General features: G+C 36.9%; 2 protein-coding genes across 2 annotated transcripts in view; one reads left to right on the top strand and one right to left on the bottom strand.

Moving 5' to 3' along the window:
- Positions 1-4: 4 nt before the first annotated feature.
- Positions 5-20,589, bottom strand: parp14rs1 (poly(ADP-ribose) polymerase family member 14-related sequence 1). Its single transcript, XM_079821929.1, has 17 exons — positions 20,350-20,589; positions 20,004-20,107; positions 19,882-19,915; positions 8,906-9,133; positions 6,865-7,092; positions 4,526-6,783; positions 4,098-4,331; positions 3,794-4,015; positions 3,577-3,655; positions 3,295-3,441; positions 3,074-3,136; positions 2,740-2,916; positions 2,232-2,441; positions 1,430-2,086; positions 1,089-1,231; positions 598-772; positions 5-497 (listed from the first exon to the last, which is right to left on the bottom strand). Exons 1-17 carry the CDS (start codon positions 20,528-20,530, stop codon positions 217-219), a joined length of 5,421 nt encoding a protein of 1,806 aa, XP_079678055.1. The 5' UTR covers positions 20,531-20,589; the 3' UTR covers positions 5-216.
- Positions 20,498-26,604, top strand: part of LOC307129480 (protein mono-ADP-ribosyltransferase PARP9-like) — a 19,815-nt gene continuing 13,708 nt past the window's right edge. Inside the window, exon 1 of the mRNA XM_079821930.1 lies at positions 20,498-20,754. The gene's annotated coding sequence lies outside the window, so the exon portion shown is untranslated. The remainder of the gene's footprint in view (positions 20,755-26,604) is intronic.

Here is a 26,604-nt window from a genome sequence, read left to right as displayed (position 1 = left end):
TTTTCATGTTAATTAATGAAGTTAACTAATGTTAACAAATGAAAAAAAGTAAAGTGTTACCCAGGCTTTTTCTGTAATTAAAGCCCTTTCACATTTAAATGATTAAGTAAGGAACATTATGGTGACTACATTTTCATTTAAAAATCTTCTCCCTGATTGTCTCTGATGTGATCAAGTCCTCAGTCTCACTGTGTAAAATGATTCATCTTTAAATGACTAAGTGAAAGTGATTAAATATTCAGGATAAGCATTATCATCACGAAATACCACAAAAATGGTCGGACCTGCAGGGTTGTCCACAACTGTGTCGTACGGGTCACAGTTGGCATTTTTTGCAGGTGGCACAATCATTCCACCTACTCCTCTAGTGTAGTCTCCTGTAAGGACTCTGCAGAGGTACATGTGCTTTTGTCCCTGAGCATTAGGCACTGAGTATGTGTTGCTAGAAGAGTAGCTAGCGTTAAGTGCAAAGTAAGTGCCGTTTCCAAATGCTGCAGCTGTAACAAGAAAAATTAAGAGATGAAAAATACATATATACACCACTTCAATTAAAATGACGGAATGTGAATATTATAGTGATTGTAGTAAATGATTCACCATTTTTTCCTGCATAACTGCGATTAAATCCACTCTTATTGATGTGACTGATAGTCTGCTCACTGGTTCCATGAAAGAGTCTTTTCTCATTGTTTTGATGACCATTCTTTGTTTCCATGACACTCTTGTTATTCTGGTAGTTCTTCCACATGCCAGGATTCTGAATTCGTTCAATCTATAATATAAATAAAACAGGTATAAGAATAAATAATAAATATGAATATGAAATGGAGTTGTCTGTGAAGTTGCCATGTGTTTATTTCCTTGTCATTTACAATGTATTACTCTGCCTGTCTAATAAAAAAATTAGATCCACCTAAATCCATTCTAAGAATGCAATCTTTAACTGTTGTTGAAATCCTATAAATTTGAATGAAATGTTCATAAAACACTAAAAACAATATTTTAGGAGAGAAAGGCATGAGCAATGTTCAGCCCTGTAGACCATCTGATATGGAAAAACAAAAACAATATAATAAAATTAAACACACCTTCAAGACTTTGTTGTTTGGACAAGTGGCGTGAAAGCACCCCAATACATCTTTGTACTCTGTGTTGGTCGATTGCAAATTAAACTTTTGGCACAACATATTAGGTGCCATGGCATCCCAATGCTGTGGGATACTTTCAGTAGCTGGAAAACAATATTTAGTTATTTAAAATAATGGTAAAATCGCAGCCATTAGCTCTAGTACAATTAGATAATTTATATCTAATTCACATCTTTTGTTTATTATGATAATAAGATAATATACATTTATTCACTTTAATTTAGTTTTTATATGTATTATTTTCTTCTTCGTATTGATATATGATACTACACAGCAAATACCTTTCAGTTTGTCAATGCGTTTGATGTTCATCTGGTTTCCACCAGTGGTGCTCACCGCAGGACCCTCAGGCAGTTTGACCTGGTACGTTTGGCCTTGGAAGGAAATGTTGGTGTTGGTAGCTTGGCTGCTGAGGGCCTTTTCCAACTCCAAATTTGTACGTTGATCAAAACTCTTATATTGCCCACCTTGTTCATACTGCCAGTCCACAAGTTCACTTGTGTAATCCATGTCTTTTTTTAGCATCTCATCCTCTTTGGCTGTTTTGAGCATTTCTTGGATTTCCTGAGTGGCTTTTAGAACATCTCGGGTGAGACCTTCTACTATGAGTGTGGCCTGTCCGGAGGTCCCTTCTGAACCTTTATCGGCTTTGTATTTTAGCATTATAGTCACATCCATAGTTCTTTGCAGATCCTGGATTCGCTGTTGGTCTTTATCTGATAAGGTTAGTATAGCTGTGTCTGTGATGGGCTGGAAGGCTTGTTCCCGAGTGATCTCATCCTCTAAGAAATGTTTCGTTTTGTCCACTTCTGCTTGTGATGATCCACAGATAGAAAAAAACACTGGATCTACTTGCACGCCTTCAATGACAAAGTCTTTGCCACTATGTTGTTTAATTTCTTTCTCCCAAGATCCACCAAAGAAAGATTTAGCATATGCTGCAACATACACAAAGTTGTAATATAGAAATTGCATTTCTAAACTACACTGTTTTATGAATTAATATGTTCATGTTTTAAAGGCTACTCAGAAAATTACACATTTTATAAAATGAGGTTGAAGTGAAAGTGAAGAGATTCATACTTTTTATTTTTGACCATGTACTCTCTTTCTCTTGTTTGGCAGGTCCAGTTTCTCGATACTGCATGCTTTTGAGGAATTCAGGGAGCATGGGGGCCTGAAACACAACCAATCTGACCAGCTTGAGAGTCGACTGGGGAGTTTTTCTTATCATGTCCACTACACCATCCATCATGGAGTCTGCCACTTGACCCGGAGACAACCCTGCTTGTCCTAAGAAAAAGAAAGCAACATGTTTTTAGGGAAAGTTAAGAACATAAAAAATATTCTAAGAATTTTAGGCTGCCAAAGTTAATGTAAGATAAAAACCTTTATCACCAGTTCACCACTTATTTATTTGTAATGCTAAACTAGAATTTGAGACTATAAATAAATAAATAAAATGTATTGTACAAATAATAAATACAAATCTGTTTTGTAAAAAAACAAGTGAAGTTATTAAAAGTCATTGTGTGACAGATAAACATCAATATCACTTTCTTTCTCATCTATTATGTTTTCCTGTTCTCACCTGTGCCAATAGCTGGGAATGCAATGGAGGTTAACTTTTCCTTGGCACACATTTCCAAGGCCTTTTTAACATGTTTTTGGATCGAAATAGCATTGCTTTGTGCTGCAATGTGGATGATCTTTTTACACTGCAAATTCCCCGCTTGAGTCATTATTAGTCCATTGTTAGTCTTGGCCGCTGGAAAAACACATGAACCAGTATTATAAGGCACCACCTGCTCGATTCTGTGTGTTAAACTTTCAGGACGTGAAAAGATTATTAAAAAGCATTACTTAAATATGCAATTTATTTATTATTAAATATTTTAGTTTAGGAATTAAAACATGCTTCTCACCAAGTTGTTGGCACTCAGCTTCTACATTTGGACCAGCCTTATCCAAAATAGCCTTTGAGACACCTTGACATAAAAGTTTGAGATAAAAGTTTGTTTTATGTTCTAACTCTCAGCTCATTCACTCCTATCTTATAAAATGAAGCAAAAAGCAATTAAAGGCAAAGTGCTTGAAAAGTCATTAGTATGGTATAAAAGCATTATCATCCTTCTACTAGCTTTACCTGCTTTCAGTGAAAACTCTTTATTGCTGGAGTTCACAATGGCATCAGTTTTCTCTGTAGTAATGTCACCATTTAGGACCTGAAGTGTTACTCCTCCCACTGTAGTCTCATGAATCCCAGATTTCGTTGTGACCTTTGAGAAGGGGCCTGTAATTTCAACAGAATTAAATTATTATGGAAAGATATCATATAAAGGGGAATTGACTTCATACATACAGTAAAATGACCTTGGGACTAGCTAGTTATAGGTCATTTGGATGTGAAAAGTGAAGTTTTGGGCACCTGTGCTCTGCGGCTGTGTGGGGTTACTTGCTGAGGCAGACTGGCCCAAAAATCTTTTGCTGAACTCATCTGTGAAAACCTGTTGTGGACGACATGTAGTTTTACTGAGATGAAAATAACAAATTATTATTGTCTAAGTGTCAAACATCTGCAAAATGTGGAATTGTGACTCCATATGGATCTTAAAAAGGCTGAAAAGAGATCATACACCAGGTACCTGAATGGTTTGGGTATCTTTGGGGTGAAGAGCAAATAGCACTTCCTTCACGTGCTTTGAACTTCTTTTACTGCTAAACTTGAAGGCTGAGTCCAGCATTGTGCAGACCACCAATGGCTTTGGAAATCCCAGGTTTCCTGTGCCAATGGCAGAGAAGACAATGGAGCTCTGCTGACGCTGCTCTGCCTGACTCAAACACTTATCCATGATATCCTCCAGCACCTGCTCAAAGAGAATAAAAAATATCAGTAAAAGCATCAGATTTTTAACTACTAATCACTAAAGATCAATCAATGAGTATTACCTTCTGCTCGTTCCCTTGTCCCTTATTCCAATGTGGTACAACTGCATGGAACACCAGCTTGTTCTTTAGGTTTGCACCTGCTGTTTCAAAGACTGCGCCGACGTTTGCAGGGCCTGTGACTTGCTGATTGAGCAAAACCTGAAGCTGTGGACCCGCTGCTTTGAGAAGGGCGTTTGAAATGGCTCCTACACCAAGATTCAGGTCACTGCTGAGAGTGTTCACAACAACATCCATCTGTAAGAAAAAAGAGCAGTTACATACAAATGAGTAGTTCACTCAAATCATGCTCCAGCATTTACAGAAGAACAAGAAATTCTTGAACACACAAAAAAGGCACTAAAAAACTAAATCTCTAGACAGTTTGATATTTAAAAAAAAAAAATGCACACCAAATAATAGTAAGCATAATCTTTAAATATTGAACTCACTGTAGTGTCCTCAATGTTTCCTTTCATAAGGGTGATGGTTAAACCTTCTTTTGTTTGAAAACTTTGTGATGCCCCTTGAAAGGGCGCAGTTATCTGGTGTTGACTTGGAGAAGAGCTTGCTTGGTTTTGATGCTGGCTGCTTGAACTGCTTCCAGCTGTCGGGCTGTGGGTAAGCGAACTGACCCCATAAATTTTCTTCACAGCAGCTTCAAAAGCTTGAACCGTTTTATCATTAATGTCAACTAGGTGAATCTTCCTCAGCGAAATGTCCCCTTCAACAATACCACAGAACTCTTTTATAGCTTTCACAATTGTGTCTGCACAAATGTTCAGTGGGAAACCGAATGCACCAGAGCTAATGGCTGGGATTGCCAACGAATGGAAGCTTTCTTGATCTGCCAAATTCAGACTCTTCCTCACAGCTTTCTTCAGGAGCTTTTCGGACTCCTGAGGTTTTGAAGTATTATAATGTGGTCCTATTGCTAAGATGATATGCTTGCATCTCAGACGCCCTCCTGCATCGAGGAGAACTGCATCACCTGTTGTAAACTTCCGTCTTTTGACAAACTGGTCGCAGGTATTCTGAAGTTCAGGACCAGCAGCATCTGAGAGTGCCTTTGCTAAACCTCCATCCAGTAGGAGGTTCTCTTTGCATGCACCGACCACTGCATCCGCTTGAAATGAACACATGTCAGCTTTGTTTACTGTGATCTCAATTCCTTCATGTGTTTTATGTTGATAAGCAGGCTTTATTATTTGTGACTGAACAGTGTCATGTGGGTGGTCATCTATTAATTGGACCAAACATCTCATATTTGTCTTGGCATATGTAACACACATTGACTCTTTCTCCTTGAAAAACTTCTTTGCCCCTGGTTTAACTATTTTCGTGGTGCAGTGACTCACAGACATAAGCAAGTCCTCAAATACAGGCACACACTCAGAGACATAAAGTCTTGGGCCACTGATCACGATGGTTTCATCTTTGAAGTCCACATTCACTTTACCTTTCACCTCTTCAAGCCAATCCTGCGTTTTGTGATCCTCGATGAATGTGACAACAGTCTTGTGGGCCTTCAGAGTTCTCTCAAAGTTTGAGTTCTTCTGAACAAAATCATTTAACTCTTGTTCAACATCCTTGATAGACTCTTCAAAGCCAGAAACCACCACCTGGTTGTTGGATGTCTGTATTGTAACATTTTTAACATTGTTTTTCATGTGGGAGACAAGGTCTTGCCAATCTGATCTTGTTAGAACAATGGGGTCTTCTACATTGATGCTCAAATGACCCAGATCTGTCTGCAGTTGCTTCTCACCAACATCCAAGTCCTTGTCTGTTTTTCCAACAAGCAAAACTCTCGTTCCATCATATTCTAAGGCTACATTGATTCCTTTGTTAAAAAACAAAACTTTGGACATTTCCTCCAGATCATTCTTGTGCAGAAAATCTAAAACAGATTGGTGGAGCTCAATCGGTTTACGAATCAAACTAAGAACAGCCTCCAGTATCTTGTTCTTTGTTTCCAACATCTCTTCTTTTAAACCATAAAGACTTAACTTTTGGCTGTGCACATGGTATGCTATTTCCATTTCTGGAAATTTGTCTTGAGTTTGCTGCTCCAAACCATCACAGAGAACAAGCTTGTAAATGGATGGAATCATATTTATTTCATCAGTCTCACTGCCCTTCTCCCTTTGGATTCTTTGGTTGACTTTCTGAACAATTTCTTGCAGAATTCCCTCAATCCTGTTCACATCTTCTTTCAGGCCGGCTACAGCTATTGTCCCTTTGTCTGCACAGGGAACCAGTGTGACTGCCTCTCCTGCAACTGCTTTTTGAATTTCAGGCTGTATCTCTGTCCATGCATCCTTCTGAATGTGGAGCTCAATGGATTTGAACTTAGACATTGACACTGAGAACCCAGAGAGGGCGTTTTCTCTCCATGTCTGAATACGTTTTCTTGTCTGCCCGCCTTGGTTAAGTAAGGATGATGAAGGAATGATCTTCACTGCTGAAGATTGAAAATCCATCTCACAAAATTGACTGTACACAGCTTGGGTGACTAAACCCAGAGATTTTTGGTTTTCCTTCAAATGATGCCATACAGTTTTATCAATGTTCTCAGTAAACGGCTCTGGAAGACTCAGAGTGGGTCTGTCTTTACCATATAGAGCTGTTTGTAGTGTGTCATAGTATGGCAATACTCTGAAAGGCTGTTTTTTAATATGATGTTGCTGGTCGATGACTGTTTGCACATCTGAAAAAGCACACATTGTATAGTTTATGCATATGTCGAAATTAAATGAAAAGAAATATCAAATGTATCCACTTTATGTACCTTCAGGATTTTTTAAAGTGATTATTGCTGACTGATCCGTTTCAAATGTTACCCCATCATCCTCTACTTCTGCAAATTTGTCAAAATAGAGCATGAGGTAGTCAGAGTTTGTGTTCAGAGGTAGGCCTTCAGCTTTCACCTTTGATGTCATCTCAAGTAATCTGACTTTCATGTTTTTCTTCTTAATAATTCCATTGCTTGGGCAAGATATAATGAAGTTTTCTGCATCTATGGAACAAAATATAAGTAACAGGAATGTGGGTTAGAGGCTTGGAGGTCAACACTCAGACCCCCAAAAGAGCTTGTATTTTGCATGTACACCTAGGGGGGCATATTACTACTTTGACCGGGAGAGGACATGTTCGGTTCACATAGTTTTGTTGTGGCCACGACATATTAACTCACGGAAATGTGATAATATGTTGTGGCCACTAGATATTAATTAGAGAGAAATTCATATTAACTTGTGGGAATGTGATAAGTTGTGGCCACGAGATCATTTTGTCGAGGTAACATCCTTATGTCGTGGCCATGCGATGTAAAGTCGTGGCCTCGAGATCTTATGTTGAGGGAACTATATATTTTTCTTGTGGCCACAAGTTAAATGTGTAAACAACCTGCGCGACCAAGCAACCTGGAATTATCAGAAATGGATAGGCCTATAATAATATTTCTTTTTAATTAAGATAAAGTGCGGAATTAAGAAATTATTATATTAACATATTGCCTACCGTATAATGTATTGCGTGCGATGGTGACAACAAGCATGTGAATTAAGTTTATTATTATCATTTAATGACAAAAGAATATTTAAGAACATATAATTACATAGGCCTACAAAAAAAAATTTATCCATCCCATCACGTTCTCACGAGTTAAAATGTCGTGGCCATGACAAAACTAAAGTGAAGCAAACATGTACCCTCCCGATCACCGTATATTACAGAAAGATCCTAACTTTAGAATCCTATCTTATTTGTTTGGTAACCATGGAAATTTCAGTTAGAAGCTAATTTAGGACAAAAGCTATAACAGAATGACATTTATTTGCACTTGTTTCTATTGAGCCGGATTTCTCAAAATGGTGTGTGTGTGTGTGTGTGTGTGTGTGTGTGTGTGTGTGTGTGTGTGTGTGTGTGTGTGTGTGTGTGTGTGTGTGTGTGTGTGTGTGTGTGTGTGTGTGTGTGTGTGTGTGTGTGTGTGTGTGTGTGTGTGTGTGTGTGTGTGTGTGTGTGTGTGCATGTGTGTGCTTATCCTGGGTACCATGACAACTGTGCGAGTCATAGTAAGCATGAGCGCCGGCGCCTGCTGACGACTCACACTCATCACACACAATTGCACACACACACCATTTTGACCATTATAAATCACATAATACCAACCTTGTCTGAGAATGCTGTCACATTTATTCATTATACAAGATGAAGAACAGTGATGTTTGATGGTGGAACAGTTTTTTGAACACCCAAATGATGTGCTGCATTTGACGACAATACACTGATTCACAATTACAGACTCCCATGAAATATTGTGATAGGCTTTGCAAAACTACTCCCACGACTTAAAATTAAAAGCACATCTATTTTGTTTCTCCATTTTAATCTCTAGCGTTTACTTCACAGCAGATGCTTACGCATTGTTGGTTGCTTGGTAACAGACCTGGGAGTTGATTACCGAACTTGATGAAGCGGTTTAAGATTTCCTAACTACAGATAAGATGAGATTTTGTAAAATATGATAAGAATCCTAACTTAAATTAAGATTTGTAACTTTTTTACTATCTTTTAGGATGACATCTGTCTAGGGACTGCAGGTGAAAAATAGCCTTTTGGCTAACTCTGGCATATTGACAGAAATGTTCATTAATATGCACTGTCCCTGTAAATAAATAAATAAATAAAATAAATTTACTTCTGTAATACAAATTTGTGAAAAATCCTAAATTAACTTGTCAGATTGTAATTTAAGACTTAAGATAAAAAGTTTCTGTAATACGCCCCCTGAAGAGTATATTCTACTGGGGAACACACCCATGACTTACCCTTGCTACAGGAAAAGGTCACCACAGCACAGTTGCTCTCTGGTATCATTTCAATGTAGAAGTCATTTGAAGATCCTTTATGCACATTTTCCACCAGCATTGTCAGAAACTCTTGACCGCTGTTTTGGATGTTTTCGATTACAGCTGATCTATGGGTTGTATCCTCTTCTTTTCCCTCCGGTATCTCAACCTCCATCTCTTCTTCTTCTTCTTCACTCCGTGGTTCACCTGAATACAAAAACACAATTAATTTGACATTTTTTACACAGTGTCTCAAAGTGGTGTGACGCAACACAACAGAAGACAATAGAACCCGTTATAATCAGTGATGCTGTCTACACTGGAGGCGGTGTGGTGCAACAAATCTCAGACAGTAAACTGATGACCTGTTCCATGTCTGATGTACTCCAAGCACCTATGCTACTTCTGACACAAAAGACAATTGAATTTGCAATAGCAGCTTTGTCCCGTCTGGTGTAGACAGACTGCAGTGTTAGTTGTGCTGATACAAATATATTTTGATTAATTAGAAGATTACTGAAATTAACATTAAGCTTGGTTTCCTGTTTGTGCTAGGGTATCATGCGCAAACGACCATGCTAAAGCTAATTAAAATCATAGTCATAGTATAGGCTATGTATCACTTTTTTATACACAGCTATTGAATACTTGATTCTGATTGGTCAATCACGCCACCCAGCGATAAGATATTTCCTAATATGAATGGTCAGAGCCTCTTGTCATGTTCATCCATGGACACGCAGCATTTCATCCGGGTAACTGACACTGGTGTACTGAGCAAATGGATCCCCATATAATGTAAATTATAACTTACATAAATGTTTATATAGCTATACGCATTTCGCTTGCTTTAACTAATCAGCGTAGGCTGCTAGCTTATTAAATCATAAGAAAATATAGGGTCCAACGGAGCTAAATGTGGACCAAGGTAAAAGGCACAATTGATTTTAATTTCCTCTAAACCAGGGGTCTCCAAACTCGGTCCTGGAGGGCCGCTGTCCTGCAGAGTTTAGCTCCAACCCCAATTAAACACACCTGAACCAGCTAATCGGTGTCTAACTAGGGCAGGGGTGTCCAAAGTCGGTCCTGGAGGGCCACTGTCCTGCAGAGTTTAGCTCCAATTTGCCTCAACACACCTGTCTGGAAGTTTCTTGTATGCCTAATAAGACCTTGATTAGCTAGTACAGGTGAGTTTAATTGGGTTGAAGCTAAACTCTGCAGGACAGTGGCCCTCCAGGATCAGGATTGGACACCCCTGAACTAGGGCCTTGTAAGACACTGATTAGCTGGTTCAGGTGTGTTTATTTGGGGTTGGAGCTAAACTCTGCTGGACAGCGGCCCTCCAGGACTGAGTTTGGACTGAGTACCCCTGCTCTAAACCACTAGATGGCATAAAAACTGCAGAACTTTCCTAACCATCCGCGTTTCACGATGCAAGTGGAAATGTGGCTGCTCCTTGACAAAATCGTGGGCCATAGTGCAAAGTTGATTCTGCGCTAATTGATCTAATATTTTATGTTTTTTTTATGTTACAGATAGCACACGAGGATCAATACAATTATTGAATCTATTTTGAGACAAAGGTCTTGTTAATGATTTTCAGTTTTGTTAAAGTCCCCCTGTGGTGAAAACTTAAAGCTTTTAATGTTGTTTATATGTCTGTGGTGTTTTTAATATGCATGCTTTAAGACAAACCATATGCAAATTCATAAGTCAACATCATAGCTAAGTATTTTCTCCTTAAACCTGCAGTGAATTGCTGGTGTTTCTGACGTCACAAACTACCTAGTCTCAGCCTCAGATGTCACGCCCACAGATAGTTGACTGAACGTCTGATGCAAATGGCACACTTTTCTGGAAACACTTCAGAAGTTTCTAAGTCGTCATATGATTGGTTGAATTCTACAGGATGTCCGCAAGATATGCGTGTTGTGTTCTTTAGCGGTCCGCCTGAAAACAAATGCCATGACAGCAAACTCCCTCGTGGAAGAAGAATGTTGTCGTGTTTACAACTGTGACAACGAGCGCTTACCAGGGTCGACTAAACGCTGGATTTTCAAAAGTATGTGAAGTTCGTGGCCATTGTTGCAGTAAACTTGCACAATGTTCTTGAATTAATAATTTATAGACGCAAGCCGTTCTGTTATTGCAGGGACATCGACTTTACATTTTCATGCCCATAAACATGACGTGGAACAAAAAAAAAAAACTGTGATTGGTTGCGTTACATGTCAGTCAAACGTCCTTTTGGGTGGTCCTTAACCAATGAAAGCTGCAATAGAGTCCAGAATCTTCTGCCGTCAGCCTGAAGGTCTGGCTATGTGAGACTACAAACTACCTTGTAGCCAATCACGTCAACGTGTGATCGTCAACGAGTGGATCGCTGAGCTGGTGCAAGTGAGTGGAGAGAGGGCTAATTTGCATATTCATAGAACCGCGTATACTAAATGAGAACATTCAAGCTATTAGAGTCACATTCAAGCTATTTTAAGGCATTAAAAAAAAAATTTGAGGAAAAAATTGCTTAAATATGTAATTTTGGTGATCAAAGATGAGTTTTATAGGATATAATGATTGATTTTATCATCTTAAAGATAAAAATGAAACAATTATAAGGATCGGTTTTGGTGCTAAGATAAAATCTTAGATCCACACCCCAGCAATAGAACAATAAATGTCACTAATCTTGAGAGAAGATCTCACAGAAACTGTGTGACACCACCCTGACAAACATTTCACCCCCTCCCCATTTTGCCCTCTCCTTGCCCTGTTTTTAAATCACCAAATCCAGATATACCAATGATGATGTATCTTGTAAATCTATTGTTTCATCCCTTTCATGTTTGATGTCTTTTTAAAGGTCTCAGTGCGAATGGTAAAATGGTCTCAGTTTCACTGCAGTCACTAGTAGTATTAGAAAGATTGAAAACTAATGAGAATTCAGTTCTCCTTTTGAGGAGTCTCTTCAAAGATATCTGATCCACTCCCCCAAAACCAGGTGGTTGTGTTGCAAATATTTACATCCAGGGCCGTGCAGAGAGTTCTTCAGGGGCAGGGGCTCAAATGTAAAAAAGGGTCAATATGTAAATATAAATATATATATATAAATATATATATATATCCTTATGCTCATCAAGCCTGCATTTATTTAATCAAAAATACAGAAAAAAACAGTAGCCTAATATTGTGAAATTTTATTACCTTATTTACTTTTTAACTTTTTATTAATAAAAGAATCTTGAAAATAGTATCACAGTTTCCATCATTGACATTAAATCCTCATATTAGAATGATTTCTGAATGATCATGTGACACTGAAGAGTGGAGTAATGATGCTGAAAATACAGCTGTGATCACAGGAATAAATTATATTTTAAATTATTTTATTAATTATTAATAATTATGACCATTATTTTAATAATATTTCACAATATTGCTGTTTTTTATCAAATAAATGCAGGCTTGATGAACATAAGAGACTTTCATAATGCTGCATAATATTAAAAAATGGTAATATAATAAAGTCCTTTCACGTAACCATTTCGCCTGCCTACACTTCACATAATAGGCCTGTATAGGTGCCGGTGACACGTGGGGTTTGTTAACTTTGATAGTTTCATGAAATAGTAAACGGTGTATCAATATACATAAATACAAGTGAATTTAAAACTTACCATTAATGCGACTTTTGCTGCTGCTGCATGGTTTTGTGCAGGGATTTGTTTGTTAAAATCCATTTTGTCAGTGATGCAATTTATAAAATGAGACAAACCGCAGGAAATCGTTCCACAAACGTTAGTTCGTCTGTCCGTGTCATTTTCAACCGATTTCTGAATAAGAACAGAAAATTACCGCTCCACTTCACATCGCCCAATGGAATTTGAACTTGCTTTGCCAGATCACGATTGGTTGGTGTATATACATGACAAACGGGCATTGGTGAATTGTGTAATACTTTAAAATATATAATATATAGATTTGTAATTAAATCAACACATTAGCTTTGATTATGGATGAAAAAAAAATATTGGTTTACTTTTTTCCCGTAAGGCCACACACTCTCTGAAAGGACCATATTTGGCTCGAGAGCCGCACAGAGGAAAATCAGCTGTCAATCAAAACGCACGCAACCCATAGCAACGCGTTACGGCAACGCCTCAACAGAAATTGTCCGACTTTTGAGCCGTTCGTTACCATTGTATACATTGTCATGTTATAATAATTACATTTATTTAGTTTTATTGACCACGATATTATCATTGATATTTGTCTGAGAGGGGCACTTTTGATTCATTTTGAAAAAGGGCAGGGGCTCGAGCACCCAAAGCCCCCCCCTCTGCACGTGCCTGTTTACATCCCTTTTGTTCGAGTTGGAGTATTTAAGGGAGGGTAACCTAGCTTTCAGTGGGAAAAAATTATGTAGCCAGAACCCCCATGTGGCGCTGTGTCAGTGTCTTCTGGGACACACACACCACATGTAGCCTATTTTGCCGGACAAGATGACTCTTTGAAATTATTTTCATATTGCTTTGCAATTGTGTTTTATGTTTTTACGCTGATCAGTTGTGTACCATGGATTCTTGTTTACTTATTTCATCTTGTTTCCTGTCTGGCCAAAATAAATGTTAATCTTGATTTATCTTGTATTATTCTGAAATATTTTTTCTAGTATGGATCGATGTAGACTCCTTTATTACCGCAAAATCTAGTGTTATGATAGATCATACCGATGGCGGCACGACTGAAGCATGGGGCGCAGCGTGCGTGATATTACGATTTCTGACTATTGCAGGATTAACAAGTTGTAGTTATAAATTGTAGATATGACTAAAATTACGCTTTTTGTCGAGTGAGCATGGGCAACCACTTAAAGGTAACATATCCACTCTGCATCCTCTGACTAATCTCAGAAGTAATCATTTTGTGTCCGTGAACGCGCGGTCCGGACGCGTCTGTTTCTCTGCGATTTTGGGTCTCTTGATGAACAGAATTGAAAACTAGGAAGATACAAAGAAAATCAACGATCTAAATTAAATCGCAACTAATCTTAAAATCAGCTGATAAACTCTAAACGTAGCACACTTTATGGAGTCACATAAAATTGGAGTCAGATAAAATTATTAATGGAGTCAGATTTAAAATAAGATATCAATAAATTAAGAGAACTTCACCAAAATGCTGAAAAGGCTTACACGCAGAATCCATTTAACCCAAAAACCGGATGCAAACGGCTTGGTCAAAAGGAATTCTGCGTGTAAGCCTTTTCAGCATTTTTTCCCACTGAAAGCTAGGTTACCCTCCCTTAAATACTCCAACTAGAACAAAAGGGTTGTAAATATTTGCAACACAACCACCTGGTTTTGGGGGAGTGGATCAGATATCTTTGAAGAGACTCCTCAAAAGGAGAACTGAATTCTCATTAGTTTTCTATCTTTCTAATACTAGTAACTGCAGTGAAACTGAGACCATTTTACCATTCGCACTGAGACCTTTAAAAAGACATCAAACATGAAAGGGATGAAACAATAGATTTACAAGATACATCATCATTGGTATATCTGGATTTGGTGATTTAAAAACAGGGCAAGGAGAGGGCAAAATGGGGAGGGGGTGAAATGTTTGTCAGGGTGGTGTCACACAGTTTCTGTGAGATCTTCTCTCAAGCAGGGCCGTGCAGAGAGTTCTTCAGGGGCAGGGGCTCAAATGTAAAAAAGGGGCATATATATATATATCCTTATGCTCATCAAGCCTGCATTTATTTAATCAAAAATACAGAAAAAACAGTATCATAATATTGTGAAATATTATTACATTATGTTCTTTTTTAACTTTTTATTAATCAAAGAATCTTGAAAAGAGTATCACAGTTTCCATCATTGACATTAAATCCTCATATTAGAATGATTTCTGAATGATCATGTGACACTGAAGAGTGGAGTAATGATGCTGAAAATCCAGCTGTGATCACAGGAATAAATTATATTTTAAATTATTTTAAAATAGAAAACCATTATTTTAGTAATATTTCACAATATTGCTGTTTTTTATTAAATAAATGCAGGCTTGATGAACATAAGAGACTTATAATGCTGCATAATATTCAAAAATGGTAAGTTAATATAATAAAGCCCTTTCACGTCACCATTTCGCCAGCCTACACTTCATATAATAGGCCTGTAGGTGCCGGCGGCACTTGGGTTTTGTTAACTTTGATAGTTTCATGAAATAGTAAACGGTGTATCAATATACATAAATACAAGTGAATTTAACACTACTTACCATTAATGCGACTTTTGCTGCTGTGGTTTTGTGCAGGGATTTGTTTGTTGTCAGTTAAAATCCATTTAGTTAGTGATGGAATTTAAAATATGACACAAACCACAGGAAATCGTTCCACAAACGTTAGTTAGTCTGTCCATGTAATTTTCAACCAATTTATGAATAAGAACAGAAAATTACCGCTCCACTTTACATCGCCCAATGGAATTTGAACTTGCTTTGCCAGATCAGGATTGGTTGGTGTAACATATGACAAACGGGCATTGGTGAATTGTGTAATACTTATATAATATATAGATTTGTAATTAAATCAACACATTAGCTCTGATTATGGATGAAAAAAAAAATATTGGTTTACTTTTTTCCCGTAAGGCCACACACTCTCTGAAAGGACCATATTTGGCTCGAGAGCCGTTTCCGAGCAGTGGAAAATCAGCTGTCAATCAAAACGCACGCAACCCATAGCAACGCGTCATGGCAACGCCTCAACAGAAATTGTCGGACTTTTGAGCCGTTCGTTACTATTGTATACATTGTCATGTTATTATAATCACATTTATTTAGTTTTATTGACCACGATATTATCATTGATATTTGTCTGAGAGGGGCACTTTTGATACATTTTGAAAAAGGGCAGGGGCTCGAGCACCCAAAGCCCCCCCCCTCTGCACGTGCCTGCTCTCAAAATTAGTGACTTTTATTGTTCTATTGCTGGGGTGTGGATCTAAGATTTTATCTTAGCACCAAAACCGATCCTTACACAATCATATTTAAAAAAATATGATATTAATCATTGTTACGTTTGATCCTGGGTTTGAGTTGCATTCTTGTTTGATTTTGCACTGTTTCCAGCTCAGTTTCCCCTGTTAGTTCATGGGTGCATCTCAGTCAGCTTCCTAGTTCAGTAGGGCACTGATCAGGGATTCGGCCATTTTAAGAGCTGTCTCAATTGAAAAATCCTTCCTGCACTGAAACATTCACTCCCTAAAAAGTCTCAAAATGCACCGTGAAAAACAGGGAGCATCAATGCTCACTATGTTCCCTTAGTGGAAGTTCTGAAGCACGAAACATAAATCACATGAGCCATCTCACTACACATAATGACACGTGACAGATATGTTTTTTAAAAATACAAACCATTACGCCTACTTAATTATATTTCAGCATAATCGTACATCGCTAGACCAGAGGTGTCAAGTAACGAAGTACAAATACTTCGTTACCTTACTTAAGTAGAAATTTTGAGTATCTATACTTTACTGGAGTAATTATTTTTCAGCCTACTTTGTACTTCTACTCCTTACATTTTCAAGCAATTATCTGTACTTTCTACTCCTTACATTTTAAAAATAGCCTCGTTACTCCTATTCCATATCGGCATGTTTTCATTCCGGCTTGTCATAAAAAAAAACAAACTATCCAGATAAATCGCTCCATCCGGACAGAGTGAATTTGATTGTGGTTGGATGAGAAGGATAAACACAAACCATTCCGACACCCTATTGGGTTGTAGGCAATCAATCACGCCTGCACCTGCACAAATCACACACCATGTTGCCAGATAGGGCGGGTTCTCGCCGACGAGCACGCACTTTCAGCCAATCAGCGATCAGCAGGCAGACGTGCACATTCATGACTTTAGCCGAGGTTTTAGCGCGATAACTCGTAGCTGTATATTCCAGTGATCGCTATGCCAGTGGCATAAATATACAGTAAATTGTATCTACAGTAAAGAGTGGGAGAGTGACTCAACTCTCAAACGTGAATTACACCTGTGACTCGAAGATATAAATATATAAATATATAAATATATCTTTATAAATATAACCGTGACTCCTGTTCATCATCATATATACACTCAGGACATCTGCAACTAGCAACCCCGACAGCTGCTGAAAATGAAAGATGTTAAAATCAACGATTAATCCGTTTTGACTGTGCTAAGTGCATGTGCCATGTACTTCACGAAAGATATACTGTAGTTTTGTCAAAGTTAAGTGCAACACAAAGGTAAGCGCATTGTTGTAATTTTTTGTTGGCAGATTATTGTACACAGTATCAATGTATCGCATTTTGGCAGTGGTGTATCCATTAACGTGTGAAATGCGTGTTTATTACATTGCTTTTTCCAATCTCTATATTGGGCACTTTTTGCACGTAAATTGGCTTCTTACTGTTGACATTGAAAATTTAATTATGTATGTGTTTTTCTGACGGATAGCCGTTTTGACAGTTTCTACGTGGACATATAGTCATATTTGATCCGTTTTACTGGGATTTATTTTTTTAATCATCAATGTTATGTTTTAAGGAGATAAAATGGTAACTTACTTATCAACATTGATTGGTATGGCAATAAAATAATACATTATTTTGGCAGTTAAAGTTTTTTTTGTGACTAGTTGCCTATAAGTAGCCTATTGTAAAGGTGCAAAAAGTCAAAATTGTTATCAATAACCAGGCATGTTATCAATAACCATTTTTTTGAATATAAATGTACATTTGGTGAGGTTTTTGGGCTGGAAATCTTTGACCCAATCTGGCCACACTGATCACACATTCAAAAAATGGTTATTGATAACATGCCTCTGAATTTTGACCTTTTGCACCTTTACAATATTTATAGGCAACTAGTCATCAAATCTTCCGCTCCATGAAACACGTTAATGCTCAGTAAGATATGGTTCTTTAATGTATTTGCATTGTCCTAAAATACGTTCATTTTTAATGGGAATATATGCGGCTGAAATGCGTAGCCAAGTGCATCTAAAAATGTTCAACTTTAACTTCTTAATATAACATTATAGTCATTATGGCCTTTAGAAAAATGTTTTTTTGAGGAGGTGGGGTATGCACTGTGGCGCGGCCTAGTCTTTTGTCCTTAAAGGGATAATTCACCCAAAAATTAAAATTCTGTCATCATTTACTCACCCTCAAGTTGTTCCAAACCTGTATGAGTTTCTTTGTTCTGAAGATATTTTGAAGAATGTTTGTAACCAAGCAGATAGAGCAACCATTGACTGCCATAGTAGGGGAAAATACTATGGCAGTCAATGGTTGCATATAATCTGCTTGGTTACAAACATTCTTCAATCTTCAGAACAAAGAAACTCATACAGGTTGGAACAACTTGAGGGTGAGTAAATGATGACAGAATTTTCATTTTTGGGTGAACTACCCCTTTAATGGAATTTTTTCTCCTTTACATTACTTTTACTTTTATACTTTAAGTAGTTTTGAAACCAGTACTTTTACACTTTTACTTGAGTAAAAAGCTTGAGTTGATACTTCAACTTCTACAGAAGTCTTTTTAAACCCCAGTATCTATACTTCTACTTGAGTAATCAAAGCGAATACTTTTGACACCTCTGCGCTAGACAGGTAATGAACATAATCTAGCTAACATTTATAATTTATTTGAGGCTGAAATGGTGCACGCATATTTAACAAGCCATGTATTTATTGTGTACTTTAAATAACATTAAAAGATAATGTCAGAAAGATATCAGTTCTGCTGTTGTTCATAAATACCAGTAGTGCCAGCAGTGTCCCAACGTGTAGTGAGACAGGGTCCTTACCAGTGCCTGAATTCATGTTATCGATATACTGATTCATGACCTATTGGGAAGCTAGGGAACTGATTGAGATGCAGCCCATGTTTCCTTTGTCCCTGTTCATTAGTTGCCATGTTTTTTTATTTGGCCTCATATGTTACACTTGTGTCTTGTTAATTATCTTGTTTAGTCCCTATGTTTCACTGTGCATATATAGCCCTCTTCTTTAGTTTCTCCTCCCTTTTCATCTGTTTGCTTGTTTTTCTGTTTGTGTTTTTGAGATGTTCTGAGATACCTGAGTATTTTATTATTTTAGATTTTGTTATTAATAAAGACTGCTGTGCATAAATCCTCCTTTTTTCATCCTTTGCCCCGACAATCATATAAAATAATCATATTTATTGTTTCAACTGTAAAGCCATTTTAAAAGGCCATTTTCATGATCTCCTTCAAAGCTTTTAGAATCTATAGTTTAAAAAAAAAAAAATCTGTTTTTAAAATGAACATTTTACTGACAGTATATTTGTTAAACAAAAGCACATTTTCCCTAAGGTGTGCCATACCCTACCCAGAAAAAGATAACTTGTACAATACAGAATGCAATGTTAACACACTGTAAAAAATGCATTCATTAATTCAGTCATTCATTCAACGGATAGCCTACCTGCTACAAAATGCATAGGCAGTTCATTGTCTCGTGTATCACATCACAGACTCAATATCTCTTATTTTATACAAATGCAACTGTCTTAGTTATCGATTGTACTGAAAATTATAACTTCAGTATTAATATTACTGTAATATTGTTGTAGTGTGTGTGAATCTTGTTGCAAGGCTAATTCAATTGAAGCTATGCTGAATTGGACATGTTTTTCTCAGCAGAAACTCTAAAACTCTATACAGGTGAGGTAAGATTATAAATGGTTGCACAAAAATGTTTATACATCGTTCATGGAACTTTTTTTCTGAAATATTTTTGAATGTTATTACTTAGGCTACTCAGTAGGTTACATACGGTGAAACAACAACACGATTTCACGGAAAGTCTAGACCTATCCTGGCATAACCAGCAGAGGGCAGCAGAACAATGTTTATTCTGATATCGTGAGACCTGATACTTACCCAACGTGATTGTGCTGATCGAAGAGGTTGATTCCTAGAAAAAAAAAAGTTTATTTTTTACTCCAAGTCAAAGTATTAGCTGTTCTCGTTACTCAGTTGTGATAGGCCTATTGAATACTCACCAGAGGAACTGAAGCTTCTGATGAGGGAAGACTCACAGTGATTTTCACAGTTTTTTGACCAATCTTGAGCTCATGGGTTTGTTTGCTCAGAACCCGCAGTCTCACTGAGACAAATATAAGAACATATAGGCTACATGAGTGAACAAACATCTTGATTTTCAATTGCAGTAGGCAAAAATTAGATCAGTTTCGTTTTTGGACTCCTCCCGCGGTAACTCCATATTGTTTCGATATGCAATAACTAGGCTATATAAAACTTTTACCGCGAAGATATCAATTTACGATTTATTAGTGATTTGGCTATGTAACATGTAGCCTAATTCAGAATTCGGGAGTTTAAACTTACCTTCCTCTGTTTTGAATCGGACAGTTGCTGTCTGTCCGCCAGAATCCAAGTATTCCACCTCACAGTCGCCTCCGTCGGATTTCTTACTCTGGAAATAGATGATAAGTTTATTTTTTAGTTTGGGAGTGTGGGGGTCCCACTGGCCCTCCACACAGAGAGCGTATGGGAACTTCTGCGCCATGTCCGCCTGTCCTCTGACTGAGTTTTTTTCTTCTCGAACTCAGTGTAAAGGCTTAAACTTTCACTTTTGATTTCTGTGTATATGGTCATGCGTCGGGCGGGGTTTTTCCCAACAACATAAGAGTTTCAGCTTAAAGCAGATCCTGTTGGTGATCCTTTTCGAAACGGGGAAACCATCGCTGGTTTGGAAAAACTAGGAAAGTATTGCAGTAAATTAAATAAAAGGTAAGTAAACAGATGAGTTATAGAGAATCGATATGTTCTTCGCATTTAATGCATTGAAGGTCGCACAACTCTTTTGCTTTCGATTTCAATTCAGCGAACTTTTTGTGTGATTTTTGACAGTCGTGATAGAAAATAGTCAAAACTACGGTAAGATTTGTTTGTAATTTCAAAAACAAGTAGGCCTAGTATTGTTAGGCTAAGTTGTATCTTGGTTCCTGCCCAGCGGGCACCTTGATGTCAATTTGACGTCAAATATGAGTCAAGACTTGACCAATATACTGTACACACCATTTTAAATTCAGTTTGGACAGCAATTTCTTCCAGTGTTAATTAGGTGAAAATCGGAAGTTAATCCCACACTAAAATTGATTTTATGGATATGTTGGCAAAAAATTTTGACGTTCAATTTACATCAAATCAATGTCATGTTTTAGACATCAAATTGATGTCATATTGACATCACATTGATATCAATATTTAGTAATTATTTTTCTTTAAGTTTAAGTATTTTTTCTTAACTGAGGCCTCGAAACACGTCCATTTGGCATTTCCTTTCGAACTGTGTTGGATTTGTAACATATTTTACATGAATCAATGTTTTAAAATCGTTGTGTTTGCAAAAACAACAATAAAAAAATCTTAAATTATAAAAGTGCCACAATTGTCCCACTAACTATCATGTGGAGGAGTGGCATTTTGCATTAAAATGTAATGTGTTAATTATAAATGCTTATGTTTGTAAATGCTGCGTGACTTTGACGTGTTTTAATGGGCGTGCGCGTTGAACATTCAACTCGATTTCAAACACTGGAGCGCGCAGAGTTGCCATGGAAACGGCGCAGCAAGCAACAGCTGACAACCAACCGACAAGCCGCAAAGCTCCCTCTGTCGCTGTTGTTTTTTACTGCTTTCAGGTGAGTTTAGTCTGTAAAGTTACACAAATAATACACACAACTGTTCCTGACCCCTTTCTTACGTGTAATTGACGCTTCTGTTGAATATTTACTTTATAGAAATGTAACTTTAGCTCTTCGAAGTTCATTAGCATCTCCCAACCGCCTCAGAACAGGTAAGTTAACGTTAACGTAAGCTCTTGTTTATAAAAGTTTGGACTTTTAATCAAATATTTATGGTAGATGACAGGTTTTGATAGTTTTTGTAAAGGTTTTGCTGCCAATTGAATGGGTCATTAGAAGTTGGCTAATTAATTTACAGTAACGTTAAATGTTAATCGATGACATCACTTAACTTACACAGAAAAAAATGCGATCGCGAAAATTGTCTGAAACTGGTTAAAATATTGATAAAAATGTTCTGTGATTTCAGGAAGGACAAAATAACCCCTCTACAACAGAGGGGAAGCTCTCAAGATCCCAACATGTCTGAAGGAAGCTGCTGACAGAGAAGTAACGTTAGGAAACACAGGTGAACTGAAGAAGTTAATTAATCTCATATCCATTTTAACAATATTTTTCACCTATCACATACATCTATCTTCTCTTTATTTTCTCATATTAAATATTTTATTTATTTAATTCATTTTAGAAGGCTTTGACATCCAAATATAAGTGACGCTTTATGAACAATATTAAATGAATAAGTAACTAAAAACATAAATTCTGATACCCTAAGAATAACAGAAATATGTTCTGTATTAAACTTTCTCTTTTCTGAGAAAGATCTTTTTTTTTACCTTTCTTTCTCACATTTCACCTCTGCTGTAGCTTATATCCTTTTAATACACCTGGCATTGTATACTAAATATTGTTTGCTCTGTGATAAATTGTTTATGTTGATGCTTTCCAGGTTGAAGCCCTGCACCGTAGCAGAGTTGGAGTGAATCTCCTATTGAACATCTCTTAAGGTGCTATGAACCATGTGACTAGTAAGTGAAACCTCAAACATACACGTTCAAAAGTTTGGTGTTGGTGTTGTATATCTTTTAAAAAAGTCTCTAATGCCCACCAAGACTGCATTTATTTGATTAAAAGTACAGTAAAGACAATAACATTGTGAAAGAATATTAAAACAGCTGTTTTCTAATTTGAATATATTTTAAAGTGTAATTTATTCCTGTGATCAAAGCTGTATTTTCAGCATCATTACTCCAGTTGTCAGTGTCACATGATCCTTCAGAAATCATACGAATGATTTGCTGCTCAGTTATTATTAATAATGGAAACAGATGTGCTGCTTAATATTGATTTTTTTATTCAACAACATTTATTCAAAATAGAAATCTGATACTACATTAGTCCACTAAGACCTTTGTTCATCTTCGGAACACAAATTAAGATATTTTTTTTAAAATCTGATGGCTCAGAAAGGCCTCCATTCACGAAGCACCATGACGCATGGACGAGAATATGACGTAGAGCCGTCGTTCGGGCATCCAGGAAATGCACGCTTTAGCACCATTTGAGCACTCTAAGCCAAGACCTAAAGCACAATCAATGTAGAATTCAGCAGCTTAGATATGGCGCGTCTTCCTCTGCTTGTAAACAAAGCTCCTCGCTTTCGGCTCTACGTCATATTCTCGCGCATGCGTCGTTGTGCTTCACGAGTTCACGTCAGAGGCCCAGACGGAACACAAGAACTTTTGAATAAAGTCGTTATTTTGATTTTTCTTTTGCGCACAAAAACTATTCTCGTCGCTTCATTAAATTATTGTAGAACCACTGCAGTGAGAATGACTTTTTAACGTCTTAAGTACCTTTTAAGGGTCTTGAGAGAGGAAATGTCATTGCTGCCAATGGAGGCCTTTCTCAGCCATCGGATTTCAACTAAAATATTTTAATGTGTCTGAAGATGAACCAAGGTCTAATGGGTGTCGAACAACATGAGGGTAAGTAATTAATGACAGAATTTACATTTTTGGGTGAACTAACCATTTAATTGAATCCTTATTGGTGCAACTCACCCTATAGTGTGTTTCACGTTAAACATTTTAAAAACGTCCTGCTGTTTTTAGTGACTGAAATAGTGCAGCAGGTGCTACAGTAGCCTACTGTAGTTAACTAGTCATGTATTATTAGAATGGCAGCACAACACAGAAAGTATAACACTAGCTTTAGAGAGTTTAAATTACTTTGTGAATAAATGATGAACAAGTGATGGTTGCTGAAAATAGTATTTATGCTTTAAATGCTGTGAAACACGTAATACAATATTTGCTCCATCTTCATTCAGGTGCTGTACAGCAGTCAAGCCCAGCATCTTCAGAGGCTGATATAAACAAAATCATATGGAGAACTATATCTGCTCCTGACAGATATGGGGGAATGGGCAGCGATTGATCTGTATTCAGATTAGGTGTACATTTATCTACATCAATCATCTTTTCCATGCTATTTTAATTTGCTTTACGTTGTCTCTTGATACAAAATCCTGTATTGTGTGTACCAAAATGCATTAGTATTTTTTACATATAAGCCTGATAAATAAATTGTTCTTGCATTATTACTTTTGGGTCATTATTTTGGTGGTCAAGAAGACATCAATGTGTGGATGTCAAATTGACATCAAGTTTTTGACATCAATTTGATTTGCATTTTTGACCTGTTTTTTGACGTCAATGTTTGATGTCAATTTGACGTCGTTTTGACATCAATTGCCCGCTGGGTGATAGCGATCAGGATTTATTTTTTTTTGCACAAGGACACGCTTCGTTGTTAGCTACACGACGTGTAGCCTATGCTTTAAATGGTTGATTGTTGAAAACCAATAACTTAAACTTGGCCTATAGTTTTACTCCCTTAATTTTTAGTGTTTTGTTTTGCGGCCAGTTTTGTTGTTGTTCTATGCTGCGTCCCAATTCGCCTCCCAGCGGGCACCTTGATGTCAATTTGACGTCAAATATGAGTCAAGACTTGACCAATATACTGTACACACCATTTTAAATTCAGTTTGGACAGCAATTTCTTCCAGTGTTAATTGGGTGAAAATCGGAAGTTAATCCCGCACTAAAATTAATTTTATGGACATGTTGGCCAAAATTTTTGACGTTCAATTTACATCAAATCAATGTCATGTTTTAGATATCAAATTGATGTCATATTGACATCACATTGACATCAATATTTAGTAATTATTTTTCTTTAAGTTTAAGTATTTTTTCTTAACTGAGGCCTCAAAACGCATCCATTTGGCATTTCCTTTCGAACTGTGTTGGATTTGTAACATATTTTACATGAATCAATGTTTTAAAATCGTGTTTGCAAAGACAACAATAAAAAAAATCTTAAATGATAAAAGTGCCACAATTGTCCCACTTTCACGTGGAGGAGTGGCATTTTGCAGTAAAATGTAATGCGTTAATTATAAATGCTTATGTTTGTAAATGCTGCGTGACTTTGACGTGTTTTAATGGGCGTGCGCGTTGAACATTCAACTCGATTTCAAACACTGGAGCGCGCAGAGTTGCCATGGAAACGGCGCAGCAAGCAACAGCTGACAACCAACCGACAAGCTGCAAAGCTCCCTCTGTCGCTTTGTTTTCACTGCTTTCAGGTGAGTTTAGTCTGTAAATTTACACAAATAATACACACAACTGTTCCTGACCCTTTTCTTACGTGTAATTGACGCTTCTGTTGAATATTTACTTTATAGAAATGTAACTTTAGTGTCTTCGAAGTTCATTAGCATCTCAACCGTCTCAGAACAGGTAACGTTAAGTTAACGTTAACGTAAGCTCTTGTTTATAAAAGTTTGGACTTTTAATCAAATATTTATGGTAGATGACAGGTTTTGATAGTTTTTGTAAAGGTTTTGCTGCCAATTGAATGGGTCATTAGAAGTTGGCTAATTAATTTACAGTAACGTTAAATGTTAATCGATGACATCACTTACACAGAAAAAAATGCGATCGCGAAAATTGGCTGAAACTGGTTAAAATATTGATAAAAATGTTCTGTGATTTCAGGAAGGACAAAATAACCCCTCTAACGTTACAACAGAGGGGAAGCTCTCAAGATCCCAACATGTCTGAAGGAAGCTGCTGACAGAGAAGTAGGAAACACAGGTGAACTGAAGAAGTTAATTAATCTCATATCCATTTGAACAATATTTTTCACCTATCACATACATCTATCTTCTCTTTATTTTCTCATATTAAATGTTTTATTTATTTAATTTATTTTAGAAGGCTTTGACATCCAAATATAAGTGACGCTGTATGAACAATATTAAATGAATAAGTAAGTAACTAAAAACATAAATTCTGATACCCTAAGAATAACAGAAATATGTTCTGTATTAATCTTTCTCTTTTCTGAGAAAGATCTTTTTTTTTTACCTTTCTTTCTCACATTTCACCTCTGCTGTAGCTTCTTTCCTTTTAATACACCTGGCATTGTATACTAAATATTGTTTGCTCTGTGATAAATTGTTTATGTTGATGCTTTCCAGGTTGAAGCCCTGCACCGTAGCAGAGTTGGAGTGGATCTCCTATTGGACATCTCTTAAGGCGCTATGAACCATGTGACTAGTAAGTGAAACCTCAAACATACACGTTCAAAAGTTTGGTGTTGTTGGTGTTGTATATCTTTGAAAAAAGTATCTAATGCCCACCAAGACTGCATGTATTTGATTAAAAGTACAGTAAAGACAATAACATTGTGAAAGAGTATTAAAACACCTGTTTTCTATTTGAATATATTTTTAAGCGTAATGTATTCCTGTGATCAAAGCTGTATTTTCAGCATCATTACTCCAGTTGTCAGTGTCACATGATCCTTCAGAAATCATTCGAATGATTTGCTGCTCAGTTATTATTAATAATGGAAACAGTTGTGCTGCTTAATATAGATTTTTTTTTATTCAACAACATTTATTCAAAATTGAAATCTAATG

The sequence above is a fragment of the Gobio gobio genome (genome assembly GCF_949357685.1).
Source record: "Gobio gobio genome assembly, chromosome: 7".
In the NCBI taxonomy this organism is placed as follows: domain Eukaryota; kingdom Metazoa; phylum Chordata; class Actinopteri; order Cypriniformes; family Gobionidae; genus Gobio; species Gobio gobio.
Note: the sequence above shows the minus strand (reverse complement) of the source record. Positions and strands in the feature narration are given on the sequence as shown.